Source organism: Carcharhinus amblyrhynchos, chromosome 3 (assembly GCF_965287045.1).
Source record: "Carcharhinus amblyrhynchos chromosome 3, sCarAmb.v2.hapA, whole genome shotgun sequence".
Taxonomy (NCBI): domain Eukaryota; kingdom Metazoa; phylum Chordata; class Chondrichthyes; order Carcharhiniformes; family Carcharhinidae; genus Carcharhinus; species Carcharhinus amblyrhynchos.
Genome location: NC_137326.1, coordinates 78,348,639 through 78,362,783, shown reverse-complemented (window position 1 = coordinate 78,362,783; position 14,145 = coordinate 78,348,639). Strand labels below are relative to the sequence as shown.

The 14,145-nt window shown below is 42.2% G+C and overlaps 1 protein-coding gene across 4 annotated transcripts in view; it reads left to right on the top strand.

Moving 5' to 3' along the window:
* dgkd (diacylglycerol kinase delta) overlaps positions 1 to 14,145 on the top strand; it is a 139,159-nt gene that overhangs the window by 93,336 nt on the left and 31,678 nt on the right. For all 4 annotated transcript variants that reach the window (XM_080185423.1, XM_080185422.1, XM_080185421.1 and 1 more), the window contains exons 12-19: positions 9 to 93; positions 664 to 758; positions 1,417 to 1,516; positions 6,462 to 6,726; positions 7,141 to 7,293; positions 8,275 to 8,403; positions 9,212 to 9,311; positions 10,920 to 11,030. In XM_080185423.1, coding sequence (XP_080041549.1) covers positions 9 to 93; positions 664 to 758; positions 1,417 to 1,516; positions 6,462 to 6,726; positions 7,141 to 7,293; positions 8,275 to 8,403; positions 9,212 to 9,311; positions 10,920 to 11,030 — 1,038 coding nt within the window. The remainder of the gene's footprint in view (positions 1 to 8; positions 94 to 663; positions 759 to 1,416; positions 1,517 to 6,461; positions 6,727 to 7,140; positions 7,294 to 8,274; positions 8,404 to 9,211; positions 9,312 to 10,919; positions 11,031 to 14,145) is intronic.

Below are 14,145 nucleotides of genomic sequence, written 5' to 3'. Positions count from 1 at the left end.
TTTTACAGGTGGGGTATTATGGTTTACGAGACAAAAGTTCCACGACACTCCTCATCTTCAATAGGGACCGAGGATTTCAGTGACGATTTAGAGGTACTGCACTATATGGGTACTGAGCTCAACACCTCAGAAACGATTGTTAGGGAATGCAAGGATCTAGCTCGCATATAGAAGTGGAACTGAGTAATAATCTAGCCAACCATCAGATATTGTCCAGCAGTAGGGTTGTGGAATGGTGAGGACAAGTGTATAAATCCTTTTTCTGCATTCATAGCTAAATCCTCATTCATAGCTAAAGACTCTCTCCAAGTTCTTTCCCCAGAGCTATCTGTGCAGCTAGAAGGCTTATGTTTCATGTATATCACAGTTGGTATGGTTTTGAACAACATTTTAAATGTAATGATAATAAGGAATCTTTCTGAAAATCTGAGATGACTGCAGGAAGATTTGATAGGTTTTTAAAATTATGAAAAATACGTATCAAGATCAGATTGAATAGCTAAATAGCTTTGAGGGGCTGAATGGCCTACTCTTATTCCTATGTTTTTTCTCTTTATTCCTGAACAATCTAACCAATAACATTATTGTTTTGCGCAAATTTAAATAGGCTGGATTGTGAGGGTAAGTGATCTGTCTCTTGTTCTGTGTCCCAATTTTTCTCAGGTACAGCAGATTTCGTTCTACGAAGATTCAGTCGCTGCACACCTGTCAAAAATCCTGACATCAGACCAACATTCAGTGGTCATATCGTCAGCAAAGTGAGTAGTGTGCAACAACATATATCTAGCCTAAGCCAGGGCATTTCATTTACACGTCTTAATAGTTTCAACTATTCCTACCTGTTCTTCCCCACATTCCATCTGGTTGCAACTCCTCTCCCTCCAATTGCCTGCTTAGAAAATAGACCAGACTACAACAATTGTGACTTTTTTCACAATTAGAGCAACAGCACTTCTGTATGCTGAAGCAACAACTGCTGATATCCATGGAAACAAAAATGTTTATGAAATAAATAGATGCCAAAGAACCTTTGTAGTGTGCAGCTAAATATGATAAAAAGAAAACCAAAGTTTAGATTCATAACGATGCATACAAAAATACAAGTTGAAGAAGCGGCGTTAAATGTCATAGACCCTTGCGGCTTTCAGCAGTCAGGATTGTGGCTTCTGATTACTTGCTGCAGTCCACCAGTTCCTGTAATTCAGTGAGGATCATATAGTTAGTTTTGGTCAATCACAAATCAGGAAACAAAAAGAAACATGATTCAGTCGTTAGGTCAAGGTTGATTTAACACGATAAAACCAACAGAACCATTGAAAGGGTGCCTACATGTGGCACAAGTCAAACACGCCAAGATCCAATCTGAATGGCATCAGGTGCTGATCAGTGCTTTTTTCATCTGCTTCCTCTTTGCAGAGTGCTTTGCGAAACAGTTAAAGATTTTGTTGCACGGGTTGGGAAGGCTTATGAAAGGACAACAGAGAACTGGGAAGAATCTGAGACTATGGCGAGAAAGGTATGCAGGGAAAGTTGCACCGTCAGCTATTTCCTTTTTTTCCCTTCAGTTTTCTGTCATAGTGGCACTGACTCTTTTTGGAATACAACTCCACAGGTACTGGCTCACCCCCTGATGTGTCACTCAAGGATGTGTCATTCTTAAAGTATGAGATGAGACAATGAGTGCCACTGTGCTAGACAGCTGTGGATAGCTTATTCTTTTCCTGAGACTTTGTGCTCTGTATTCATTCGTATTAATTATCACTTGCCACCAATGTGTTCCCTTTAAAATTTTGTTCTCCAGTTTGAGCAATTCTTTTCAGTGGATGGTACTTCATATGGAACAAGGCTTGTACAAGACCTTTTGCCACTGTAGCTGATTTTCCCACCAGTCAAGATCCCTTTATATTTGGTTGGCTTCTAACCTTGTGCTTGAAACCTCCTCTCAACTTGTTTGTTATCATCTGCAAAAGTAGGTAACTTTGCTTCTAGTGCCAGCTCCAAATAATTCATGTACACTAATGGCTAAATCACTGATCTCAATAACACCCACATGGAGACAACTTGCCATGCTGATCCTTTCTGTTTCCTCTGGTTTAGCCAATTTTCAGCTCACCGCACCAGCTTGCCCTCCCTTCCCCACTTTCTGACCTGATAGACCGATGGGCACCGTGGGCCTTGTTGAAATCCAACTATATCAATTACTTTACAAATAATCCCGCCAACACCTGCCATAATTTTGTGTTGATTCCTTCTTACTGTACCTTCCCTATCTCACTGTTTCATTCTTCCCTGTTTCAAGATGGCTTCTAATTTTTCATCCATAACAAATATGGCATTAATGTCCATTAGTTATTAAATGTAATATCTTTGGGGTCATTTAGTGGTCCACTCTTCCATTTTATGCAGCCTGCAGCAAATATCTTTCTGTAAATATTTGACTTGTCCTGAGTAGTCTCTGCTATCCTAACTTAAATTTTTATTTCAGTTATTGCTTTATAACCTCTGTTTCCTTTTAATATATATTTTGTGCTAGCCACTACTCACTAGCTATGTATTATGAACAACCTTGCCTTTATCCTTTCAGTTTTTCCTCTTTTCTTTAGTGGTATGCATTAGTTCTGTGCTCTATTGAATATTCCTAAGCAGGAGCCACTTTTCACTTAACATTGCCAGCCAGTGCACCTTCATAATCTGTCTTCTGAAACATTAATGTTTCTATCATTTTCATTGTTTGCCGTCATAAGCCTATGCTTATATGGCACCATGTTGTATCTCTGACTGTGATATGTTGTGACACAACACCAGGTTAAAGTCCAGCAGATTTATTTGGTAACAAACGTCACTAGCTTTCGGGTCTCTGCCCCTTTGTCAGGTGAGTGGGGAGTTCTGATCACAAACAGGGCATATAAAGACACACACTCAGATTACAGAATGCTGATTAGAATGCGAGCCTTTACAGCTAATCAAGACTTAAAGGTGCAGACGATGTGAGTGGAGATAGCATTAAGCATAGGTTAAAGAGATGTGTATTGTCTCCAGACAGGGCAGTAAGTGAGATTTTGCAAGCCCAGGCAAGTCATGATGGTTACAAATAGTGTAACATAAACCTAAGATCTCGGTTGAGGCAGTCCTCATGGGTGCGGAACTTGGCTATCAGTCTCTGCTCAGCAACTCTGTGCTGTCATGTGTCGTGAAGGTCGTCTTGGAGAACGCTTACCCGAAGATCAGAGGCCGAACGCCCATGACCACTGAAGTGTTTGCCAACAGGAAGAGAACAGTCCTGCCTGTTGATTGTTGTAGCATCTGCACGGTCTCCCCAATATACCATGCCTCAGGACACCCTTTCTGCAGCGTATCAGGTAGACAACGTTGGCCAAGTTGCAAGAGTATGTACCATGTACCTGGTGGATGGTGTTCTCACGTGAGATGACGGCATCCATGTCGATGATCCAGCATGTCTTGCAGATATTGCTGTGGCAAGGTCGTGTGGTGTCGTGGTCACTGTTCTCCTAAAAGCTGGGTAGTTTGTGTGGACAGTGGTCTGTTTGAGGTTGTGTGGCTGTTTGAAGGCAAGAAGTGGGGGTGTGGGGATGACCTTGATGAGATATTTGTCTTCATCAATGACATGTTGAAGATTCCGGAGAAGATGTCATAGCTTCTCTGCTCCGGGGAAGTACTAGACGACGAAGGGTACTCTGTCCACTGTGTTCCGTGTTTGTCTTCTGAGAAGGTCGGTGCAGATTTTCGCTGTGGCGCGTCTGAACTGTCAATCGATGAGTCGAGCGCCATATCCTGTCCTTATGAGGGCATCTTTCAGCATCTGGAGGTGTCTGTTACAATCCTCCTGATCTGAGCAGATCCTGTGTATACAGAAGGCTTGTCCGTAGGGGATGGCTTCCTTATCATGTTTAGGGTAGAAGCTGGAGAAGTGGAGCATCGTGAGGTTATTGTGGACTTACAGTACAATGAAGTGCTGAGGTGACCATCCTTCATGAAGATGCGTGTGTCCAAGAAAGCAACAGATTCCAGAGACCAGTCTCTGGTGAATCCATCAGACTCACCACGGACTACTCTCTGGAATCGGTTGCATTCTTGGACACACGCACTTTCATTAAGGACAGTCAACTCAGCACCTCACTGTACCACAAGCCCACTACTCTCTAGCTATGTATTATGAGCAACCTTGCCTTTATCCTTTCAGTTTTTCCTCACGATGCCCCACTTCTCCAGCTTCCACCCTAAACACGTTAAAGAAGCCATCCCTTACGGACAAGCCCTCTGTATACACAGGATCTGCTCAGATGAGGAGGATTGCAACAGATACCTCCAGATGCTGGAAGATGCCCTCATAAGAACAGGACATGGCGCTTGACTCATTGATCGACAATTCTGACGCGCCACAGTGAAAAACTGCATCGATCACCTCAGAAGACAAACATGGGACACGGTGGACATAGTACCCTTCATCGTCCAGTACTTCCCGGGAGGGGAGAAGCTACGACATCTTCTCCGGAGCCTTCAGCATGTCATTGAAGACGAACATCTTGCCAAGGCCATCCCCACACCCCCACTTCTTGCCTTCAAACAGACCATTGTCCACAGCAAACTACCCAGTCTTCAGGAAAACAGTGACCACGACACCACACAACCTTGCCACAGCAACCTCTGCAAGACATGCCAGATCATTGACACAGATGCAATCATCTAACGTGAGAACACCATCCACGAGGTACATGGTACACACTGTTGCAACTCGACCAACGTTGTCTACCTGATACGCTGCAGGGAAGGATGTCCTAAGGTGCGGTACACTGGGGAGACCATGCAGACGCTATGACAACGGATGAATGAACACCGCTCGACAATCACCAGGCAAGACTGTTCTCTTTCTGTTGGCGAACACTTCAGTGGTCACGGGCATTTGGCCTCTAATCTTCGGGTAAGCATTCTCCAAGGCGGCCTTCACGACACACGACAGCGCAGAGTCGCTGAGCAGAGACTGATAGCCAAGTTCCGTACACATGAGGACGGCCTCAACTGGGATCTTGAGTTCATGTCACACTATTTGTAACACTCATGACTTGCCTGGCCTTGCAAAATCTTACTAACTGTCCTGTCTGGAGACAATACACATCTATTTAACCTCTGCTTAATGCTATCTCCACTCACACTGTCTGCACCTTTAAGACTTGATTAACATTCTAATCAGTATTCTGTAATCTGAGTGCGTGTCTTTCTATGCCCTGTTTGTGATCAGAACTCCCCATCACCTGACGAAGAGGCAGAAAGTCCCGAAAGCTAGTGGCATTTGCTACCAAATAAACCTGTTGGACTTCAACCTGGTGTTGTGAGGCTTCTTACTGTGTTTACCCCAGTCCAACGCCAGCATCTCCACATTTGATCTGTTGCCCATCTCTTAGTATTTAACATCAGGTCCAGTAGCACCATTGCTCACCTAGGTTCCTTAACAAATTGTGCCAGTTAGGATAACGAAGAACCATGGCTTCACTCATGTTCCAGTTTGTAATTATTAAATCTCACTAATGTTTTACTGATACAATATTCCACCTAACATGGTAGCACACAGCAGATGTGAACTGTTAGTTCCTGAGCTATAATTTCTTCCATCCCACAAAATTTCCACGTTATCCACAGTTGGCCTAGGTAGGTTTAGCTCTGTTCCAAATAAGTTTTTTTTCTCATATAAACTATGACATCCCTTCCACTTTACCTTTCCTATCAAAGTAACCTTAAGCTTGTGGATTTAGCCAATCCATATCATTGTTGAATCATATCTTTGTAATGCCTCCGATATCACATCTGCATTCTCCAGCAAGAGCTTCCAAATCCCCCATTTTATTCTACAAGGCATATGTATAATTTTGAGTATATTTTTCTAATGCTCCCAGTAATGTGTTCAAGTGGTTTTATGGTGCAGTGGTAGCATCCCTACCTCTGAGCCAGAAGTTCCAGGTTCAAGTCCCTCTTCAGGACTTGATGGCTGCGGAAGGTGTATTCATAATGTGGCCAAACAGTTTGACTGTCGATCTGTAAGTCCCCCCAATATGCCTATAATAGGCAGTAAGTATTGGAATGCCTCATGGTCAGCCATGCTTAATGCAGAGTGACAACTATCGAACTACAACCTCTGGTGACAGACGAGTGACCTGTCCCAGGAAAAACTAGCTATAGAAACAGATGTAAGCATGTACTTTGTCTGTTTCATGTCCCGTCAGATGCTGGAAAGAAATAAAAAGATAAAGAAGACGATAATGTTGTTTATTTATTGAGCCATTATTTCCTGTATGGAAATTTCATTCAGCACCTTGGGCTCAACCATCAGCTGCCAACACCTGCTTCATACCATAAGACGTCGCTTATGTAATTTTTCTATTTCCATCATTCTTTATTTTCACAGAATTTTCATCAGCCCTTCTGATATATTCTTCCTTTAACTGCAGTGCTCTGTACTAAAAGAAAAACTGGACTCCCTGCTCAAAACACTCAGTGATGAATCCCAGGCGACCTCATCCCTGCCAAACCCACCACCAACAATTGCAGAAGAACAGGAAGATGGTGAGACAACCAGTATGATGTGTGACCTTGCTGAGGAAAGGCCAGCCTGTTCCCCCAGGCCACAGATATTCCGCCCAAGGGAGCAACTCATGTTACGAGCAAATAGCTTGAAGAAAGCAATACGACAGATCATAGAGCATGCGGAGAAAGGTGAGAAATCAGTAGCAACTTACTGCACAGTTACTCAGATTTTATGTTGAGGTGGAAGGCATCAGGCCCCCTGACCAGTGTACATGGATCCCTGTCCCCTAGATCTGCTGGATTAAAGGCTAACGCCAACAAAGATGTGAAATGCATTACTGTATCTACATCTCTTCCTTTGATTGCTATAACATTAGATTTATAGGTCTTATCAGCTTAATTTCTTCACTAAATCTGACCAATACTTTAAATTATAACAGCACAATTGTAATTATTACTTCATTCATGTGTGTTTGAGCAATAACATGCACTGTAAGTTGAAGACAGCCTGGCCATGAGGCTTATAAAAGCCTCATGGTTAGCTTTAGCATTGTTGTTGAATTGGTTACAATTTATAGTGTTTGTTCTTTCTACCTTGTCTAGCCGTGGATGAACAGAATGCACAGACACAGGAGCAGGAGGGTTACACCTTTGGTGTTTGCTCTGAGGAAGAAAGGAGAGAGTCCCAAACTGATGACAGGATCTCACTGCACTCCTCATATAGCTCTAACATAAAAGGAAGGGTCTACCGGAAAGGTACTGCACCTTGATGTTTTGATAAGATACTTTCTGTGCATAGGAGCAGTTGGCATAGTGATTAGAGGCTTTCCTCAAACTCTGTTGTACACTTGTACATGCAAGTTGACACAAAGATAGTTCCAGGTTTCAGGGAAAGCATGAAGTTCTTCCAAAACAAAGGTGTTTTTTTGCACAATTTGGGGAATGGAGGCATGGAAGAGAGAAGGGATCAGGGAGAAAAGAGAGATAGGGATCAAGGGAGGAGAATTGTTCAAGGAATAATAGAAGTGAGAGAGAACACAAAACCATAATTGTTATGTTTCAAAAGACAGATAAGGATTGACAGTAAGTGAAATCTGTACACACTTAAAGGTTTTGAAATAGGTGCAGGGACAGGAGCAGCAGTGGGACAGGACCAGAATTGGCATTGTCCAAGGCCTGAAGATAGGAACGGAAATGAGCAAGATTTGAGGGTAGGAATGGAACTGAGATCTGGGAGCAGAAGTGGCACTGATCTTGATTCTGTGTGTTTGCCTTTTTGCCTGAAGAATGTTGGACTGTACATGGGTAAAACAGGGAAAATAAGAGAAAGAAAGAATTTGACAGTTATACAAATGACTAACTCAGAATCTGGAAGCTCAACTCTCAGTGTTTGTGTTGGATCCTCTCAGCTGTTGCCCTTCTCCCACTTATACCGTGTTCTGAAGAGATTTCACAAACAAATTGATAAGTTAAAGGAATTACAAACAAGTACAAATTGGTGGCATTTTAATGTTTATGTAAAACTTCATTAAGATGATCAATCACATTTTGTTTGGGTCGTTTCATGGTTGCAGACATCATGTTTCTGCTGAATTTTAGCATTTCTGAAAGGTGCTGCTTTTCAATTTAAGGATCGCTAGATTGCTTGGGTAAATCTTGCGGTATGTTTGTGAGGGAATCGGAGTTTATAGCAGCCAATTAAATGTAATTGAGACTGTTGTCCTGTCATCATTGCAGTGCCAAAGTCTCCATGTGAGAGGAGGATCAGTAAAGGAAGCTTATCGATTGGCAGCTCCTCCTCACTTCCTACTCCAACAACACATCGAGACAACTTGCCAATGCTTAACTCCAAGATTCTTTATCCAAGTAAGTGACACAGCAGTATCAGCAGTGACACAGGAATTCCTGGTGCAGAGTGAATGAGAGTACTTCTTGTATCAAACTCACTATCTCTGAGTTATAGAGGGAAAATCAGCCACACTGCTGTGGGCTACAATGAGAAAACCAGTCAGCATTCCAGCTGCTGAACACTAACCAGTGCTGCAAAATGTGCACTGGTATTTCATGATTTTTGGTGCAGGCAAATTAGACTTATCTGTGGTGCTTTTTGTGACCAAATATTCTTCTATCATTCACAATCTAGACTTAGGCTATTACTGACTGCAGCTTACAGCTACTGACTGCACCATACAGTGATGGCTGATGGTTGCACCTTACAGTTCCTGACTGCTTCAATGTGTTTTAGAAAGAGAGGTAGATTGCTAGGATTAGTTTACCACTTGGCTGACAAGACACAGTTTATACAAGGTTATCCCCAAATCAGAACCTTAACATAGTGATGTTATTAAAGTTGTAACCTTTAGCTGTTGAGAATGCTGAATGGATTGTTCTGATCCCCCTGCTGCTCTCATACAATAGTCTGCAAATTATTTTGTCTTTTGACTCTTCCTTTCTCAGTTCATACCTGGCATCACCATCTGAGACATTGTGTGTCAAAAAGTGTGGGGAGAAGGGGCTGAGGATCTGAACACTGCTTTCATACTGGACTCAGCAATGTTAACTCGGGGGCTTATCTTTTATTCAGGTGGGGGTGTAGCTGGTTCTGTTTTGTGCTGGCAAGTGCTTACACTGTTGATTTCACCACTGACTGTATGTCTTATGCACCTCCCATCAGGTTTACGAGCTGGATTAGCTGCTTCCTTGGCTGGAGGATCTGTCATCAGCAAAATGTTGTTTGTCCATGCTGACACTATGAACTCGGAACCTGATATTCTGTATGTGCCGTGAGCAGTCACTGTTTTTGTTAATCTTCAGTTTCTCTGTATAGTGCATTCTGTTTCAGGTGTTTTGATCTTATTTCAAATTGTTCCGTTGGTTTAATTTAGATTTTATTTGTCATGATTTCTGTTTGCTTTGATCAGAATGACTAATAACCACCAAGCTACAGCATAAAGCTCTCTCAACACTGTCCCGTCAAACATGCCCAGTTCAGATACAGCATAGTTTAGATGCAGAGTAAAGTTCCTTCTCCAACAACAAAAACAAAATACTGTGGATTCTGAAGATCTGAAAAAACAAAGTATGTTGGGAATACTCAGCAGATCTGCTAGCATTTGTGGAAAGAGAAGATTCTCCCGTTAAACACTCCCAGATCAGACGCAGCACTGGTTAGATACAGAGTAAAAGTCATTCTACCTACCCATCTTAGTTGTTCTTGCCTCCAATATCCCACTATTCAAGCGAAGAGGAGTGATCAGGCAAAAAGGTTTCTGGAGCGTTGCCATTGCCACTGAATCTGTATTCCAGCCAAGTCAGAACTTTCAAGAAAGCAAGAGAAATTGGCAGGAAGAAAACCCATTACTAATTTCCAGTCTGATGTGGAGAGGCTGAAGTTGCTCACTCTGCTTAACTTGTATTCAGTATCTCCTCCCATCAGGACAGTGTGGGACAATGAGGTGCTTCGAGGAGGCAGTCACACCTGGGTGATCCCTAATTAGCCTTGACAGCCAGGAATAGGAAGGAATGGCAGCTGGTAGGATCATCCAGTGCCCCCATTCTTTCAGCTGCTAAAGTGCCTATCAGGAAAGGGAGGAAAAATTATTCTGAAAAGAAAAGCTTGAAAGAAAAACAAAAGCACTGGAAAGTATTTATACATTTAGTATAGAATTCTCTAGTTTTGCTTTTTAAGTTTGGTTATTAAAAGTGTATCAAAGTCTTTGTAGATTTCGGTGCAGCTTATATAGCAAACAGCAGGTATTCCCTCTTTAAACTCAACATAGTTGCACTGATTCTTGTCTGTCCCAAAGTTTGTTTCTATGCATCGCTCCCAATATCACTCCTTAGATATCAACCCACTTAAATTTCACTGAAAGAGCAATCAGTGTAGGGAGTCTGAAATGCAAAGATTATTCGGTGTGATTGAAATTACATTTTCTTTCATTCATAACTCAGCTCAGCTGGGTCTCCTAGGAGACCTAGCTGTCAGGTTGAGATGATTCATTGGGAACCAGTCTCTCCACTAGGGTCTACTTATGGAGAACTCAGATCAGCTGGTCAGAAGATGACTATCTCTGGAGGGGATTGTTGACCAGCAACCAGTTCTCTTTCAAGGAGTTCTCGCATTGGAAGTGCAGTTCTCTGTTGTGATTTTCTGGTTGAAGGTGCTGTAAGTTCAAAAGTCACCTCAGCATGAGTCCAACTTTCAAGTGGCAGATTTGAATTGGGAGAAATACTCTGTGGGGTTTGCTGGTAAATAGTGCTATTGTTAGGTTTTGAGCTGGTGGATTCACTTTTCCAAGTTAAAACAAATTGAAATTGGGGATTTTTTTCTGTGTGAATCTTCAAGATTCTGGAGGCTCAACTTGATTAATTTTGTTCTTCAGAAATGGGTATACAGAAAAGTGTGTAATGAACAATTACTTTGGTATCGGATTGGATGCAAAAATTTCTCTCGATTTCAACAACAAACGGGATGAGCATCCAGAAAAATGCAGGTGAGAAAACCAATTGTCAATAGAGTGCTGGATTGAAAGAATGACCAAGTTTGCTACCACTCCACAAGCTGCTGTTGTAATCCTTTCCCATCAAAGTTTTCATTTCAAAATACAAAAGGAGGTGATCAAATTGTCAATTGCAGACATGCTAAGGGGCTTGTGGAAATTCGTGTATCGCTGATCAAACTGAATCCAAGAAGGGGAGACAGTGGCAGAGTGGTATTGTCACTGGACAAGTAAGGGCGGCACGTGGCACAGTGGTTAGCACTGCTGCCTCACAGTGCCAGGGACCCAGGTTCAATTCTGGCCTTGGGTCACTGTCTGTGTGGAGTTTGCACATTCTTTCTGTGTCTATGTGGTTTTCTCCAGGGGCTCCAGTTTCCTCCCACAGTCCAAAGATGTGCAGGTTAGGTAGATTAGCCATGGTAAATTGCCCCTTAGTGTGAGGGGGATTAGAAGGGTAAATACGTGGGGTTATGGGGATAGGACCTGGGTAGGATTGTTGTCAGTACAGGTTTGATGAGCCAAATGGCCGCCTCCTGCACTGTAGAGATTCTATGATTCTAGTTACCCTAGAAAACAGGATTGTTTTCTGGAGCAGTATGTTGAGGAACCAACAAGGGAGCAGGCCATATTGGACAGGGTTTTGTGCAATGAGAAAGGATTAGTTGGCAGTCTAGTTGTGAGAGAACGTTGGGGCCGACTGTAATATGGTAAAGTTCTTTATCAAAGTTGATAGTGATGTAGTTGATTCTGAGACAAGGGTCCTGAAACTCAGTAAAGGAAACTATGATGGTATGAGGCATGAATTGGCTATGTCAGACTGGGAAACTATACAGGAAGGAAAGACAGTGAACAGACAATGGCAGGCATTTAAAGAATGCGTACATGGACTCCAGAAGTTGTTTATTCCTGTTTTGTGCGGATCCACAAGAGATGGGTGAGATATTAAATGAAGATTTCTCATCAATATTTACTGTTGAGAAAAACATGAATATTAGGGAACTTGGGGAAATAGATAATGATCCCTTGAGGATTGTACATATTGCAGAGAAGGAGGTGCTGGAAGTCTTAAAGTGCTTCAAGATAGATAAATCCCAGGTACCTGATAAGGTATATCCCAGGACGTTGTGAGAGGCTAGGGAGGAAATTGCGGGACCCCTGGCGAGATATTTGAATCCTCGATAGTCAAGATGAGGTGCTTGAAGGTTGGAGAGTGGTAAATGTTATGCCTTTGTTTAAAACGGACTGCAGGGAAAACCTGGGAACTACAGGCCAGTGAGCCTCACATCTGTGGTGGGTAAATTGTTGAAAGGTATTTTGAGAGACAGGATCTAGAGGTATTTAGAGATGCAAGGGACAGTCAGCATGGCTTTGAGAGTGGAAAATCATGTCTCACAAATTTAATTGAGTTTTTTGAAGGGGTAACCAAGAAGGTAGATGAGGCAGTGCAATTGATGTTGTCTACATGGACTTTAACAAGGCCTTTGTCAAGGTACCGCATGGTAGGTTGTTACATCAAGTTAAATCTCATGGGATTCAGGGTGAGGTATCTAAATGGGTACAAAGTTGGCTTCTTAACAGAAGCCAGAGGATGATTGTAGAGAGTTGTTTTTCAAACTGGAGGCCTATGACCAGCGGTACGCCTCAGGGATCAATGCTGGGCCCAATGTTAGTTGTCATTGATATTAATGAGAATATAAGGGGCATGATGAGTAAGTTTGCAGATGAGACCAAGATTAGTGGCATAGTGGACAGTGAAGAATGTTATCTCCAATTGCAACGGGATCTTGATCAATTGGGCCAGTGGGCTGACAAATGGCAGATGGAGTTTAATTTAGACAAATGGAGGCAATGTATTTTAGTAGATTGAACCAGGGCAGGACTTACTCAATTAATGGTAGGGCACTGGGGAGAGTTACAGAACAAAGGGATCTAGGGGTACATGTTCATAGCTTCTTGAAAGTAGAGTCACAAGTGGACAGAGTGGTGAAGAAGGCATTTGGCATGCTTGGTTTCGTCAGTCAGAACATTGAATACAGGAGTTGGGACGTCTTTTGAAGTTGTACAACACATTGGAAAGGCCACACTTGAAATACTGTGTGCAATTCTGGTCACTCTATTATAGAAAGGATATTATTAAACTAGAAAGAGTGCAGAAAAGATTTACTAGGATGTTACTAGGCCTTGATGGATTGAGTTATAAGGAGAGGCTGAATAGACTGAGACTTTTTTCTCTGAGCATAGGAGGCTGAGGGGGTGACCTTATGGAGGTCTATAAAATAATGAGGGGCATAGACAAGATAAATAGTCAATATCTTTTCCCAAAAAGAGGGGAGTCTAAAACTAGAGGATTTTAAGGTGAGAGGGGAGAAATACGAAAGTGTCCAGAGGGGCAATTTTGTCACACACAGGGTGGTAAGTGTCTGGAACAAGGTGCCAGAGGTAGTAGTAGAGGCGGGTACAATTTTATCTTTTAAAAAGCATTTGGATAGTTACATGGGTACAATGGGTGTAGAGGGATATGGGCCAAATGTGGGCAATTGGGATTAGCTTAGGAGTTTTAAAAAAAAGGGCGGCATGAACAAGTCAGGCTGAAGGGCCTACTTCCATGTTGTAAGCCTCTATAGTGCAAGAGTGGTAAGGGAATTGTAGCCAAACCATGGCTTACAAGAGAAATTAGAGATACTATCAGATTCAAGGAAGAAGCATACAAATTAGCAAGAAAATGCAATAGGCGTGAGGATTGGGAGCAGTTTAAAATTCAGCAAAGACCAAGGGTTTGATTAAGAAGAGAAAAATAGAAAATGAAAGTAGCGGGGAACATAAAAATTGACTGTAAATGTTTCGATAGGTATGTAATGAGATAAAGATTGACAAGAACAAATTTAGGCCCCTTCCAGTCAGAAATGGGAAAATTCAAACCGGGGAATAAAGAAATAGCTGAGGAATTAAATTTCTACTTTGCTTCAGTCTTCACAAAGGAAGACATGAATAATGTGCCAGAAGTGCTGAGAGAAACATGTTTTAGTGAGGAGCTGAAGGAAATTAGCATTAGTAGAGAAATAATTTTGGAGAAATTGATGGGAGTGAAGTTGAATAAATCTCCAGGTCC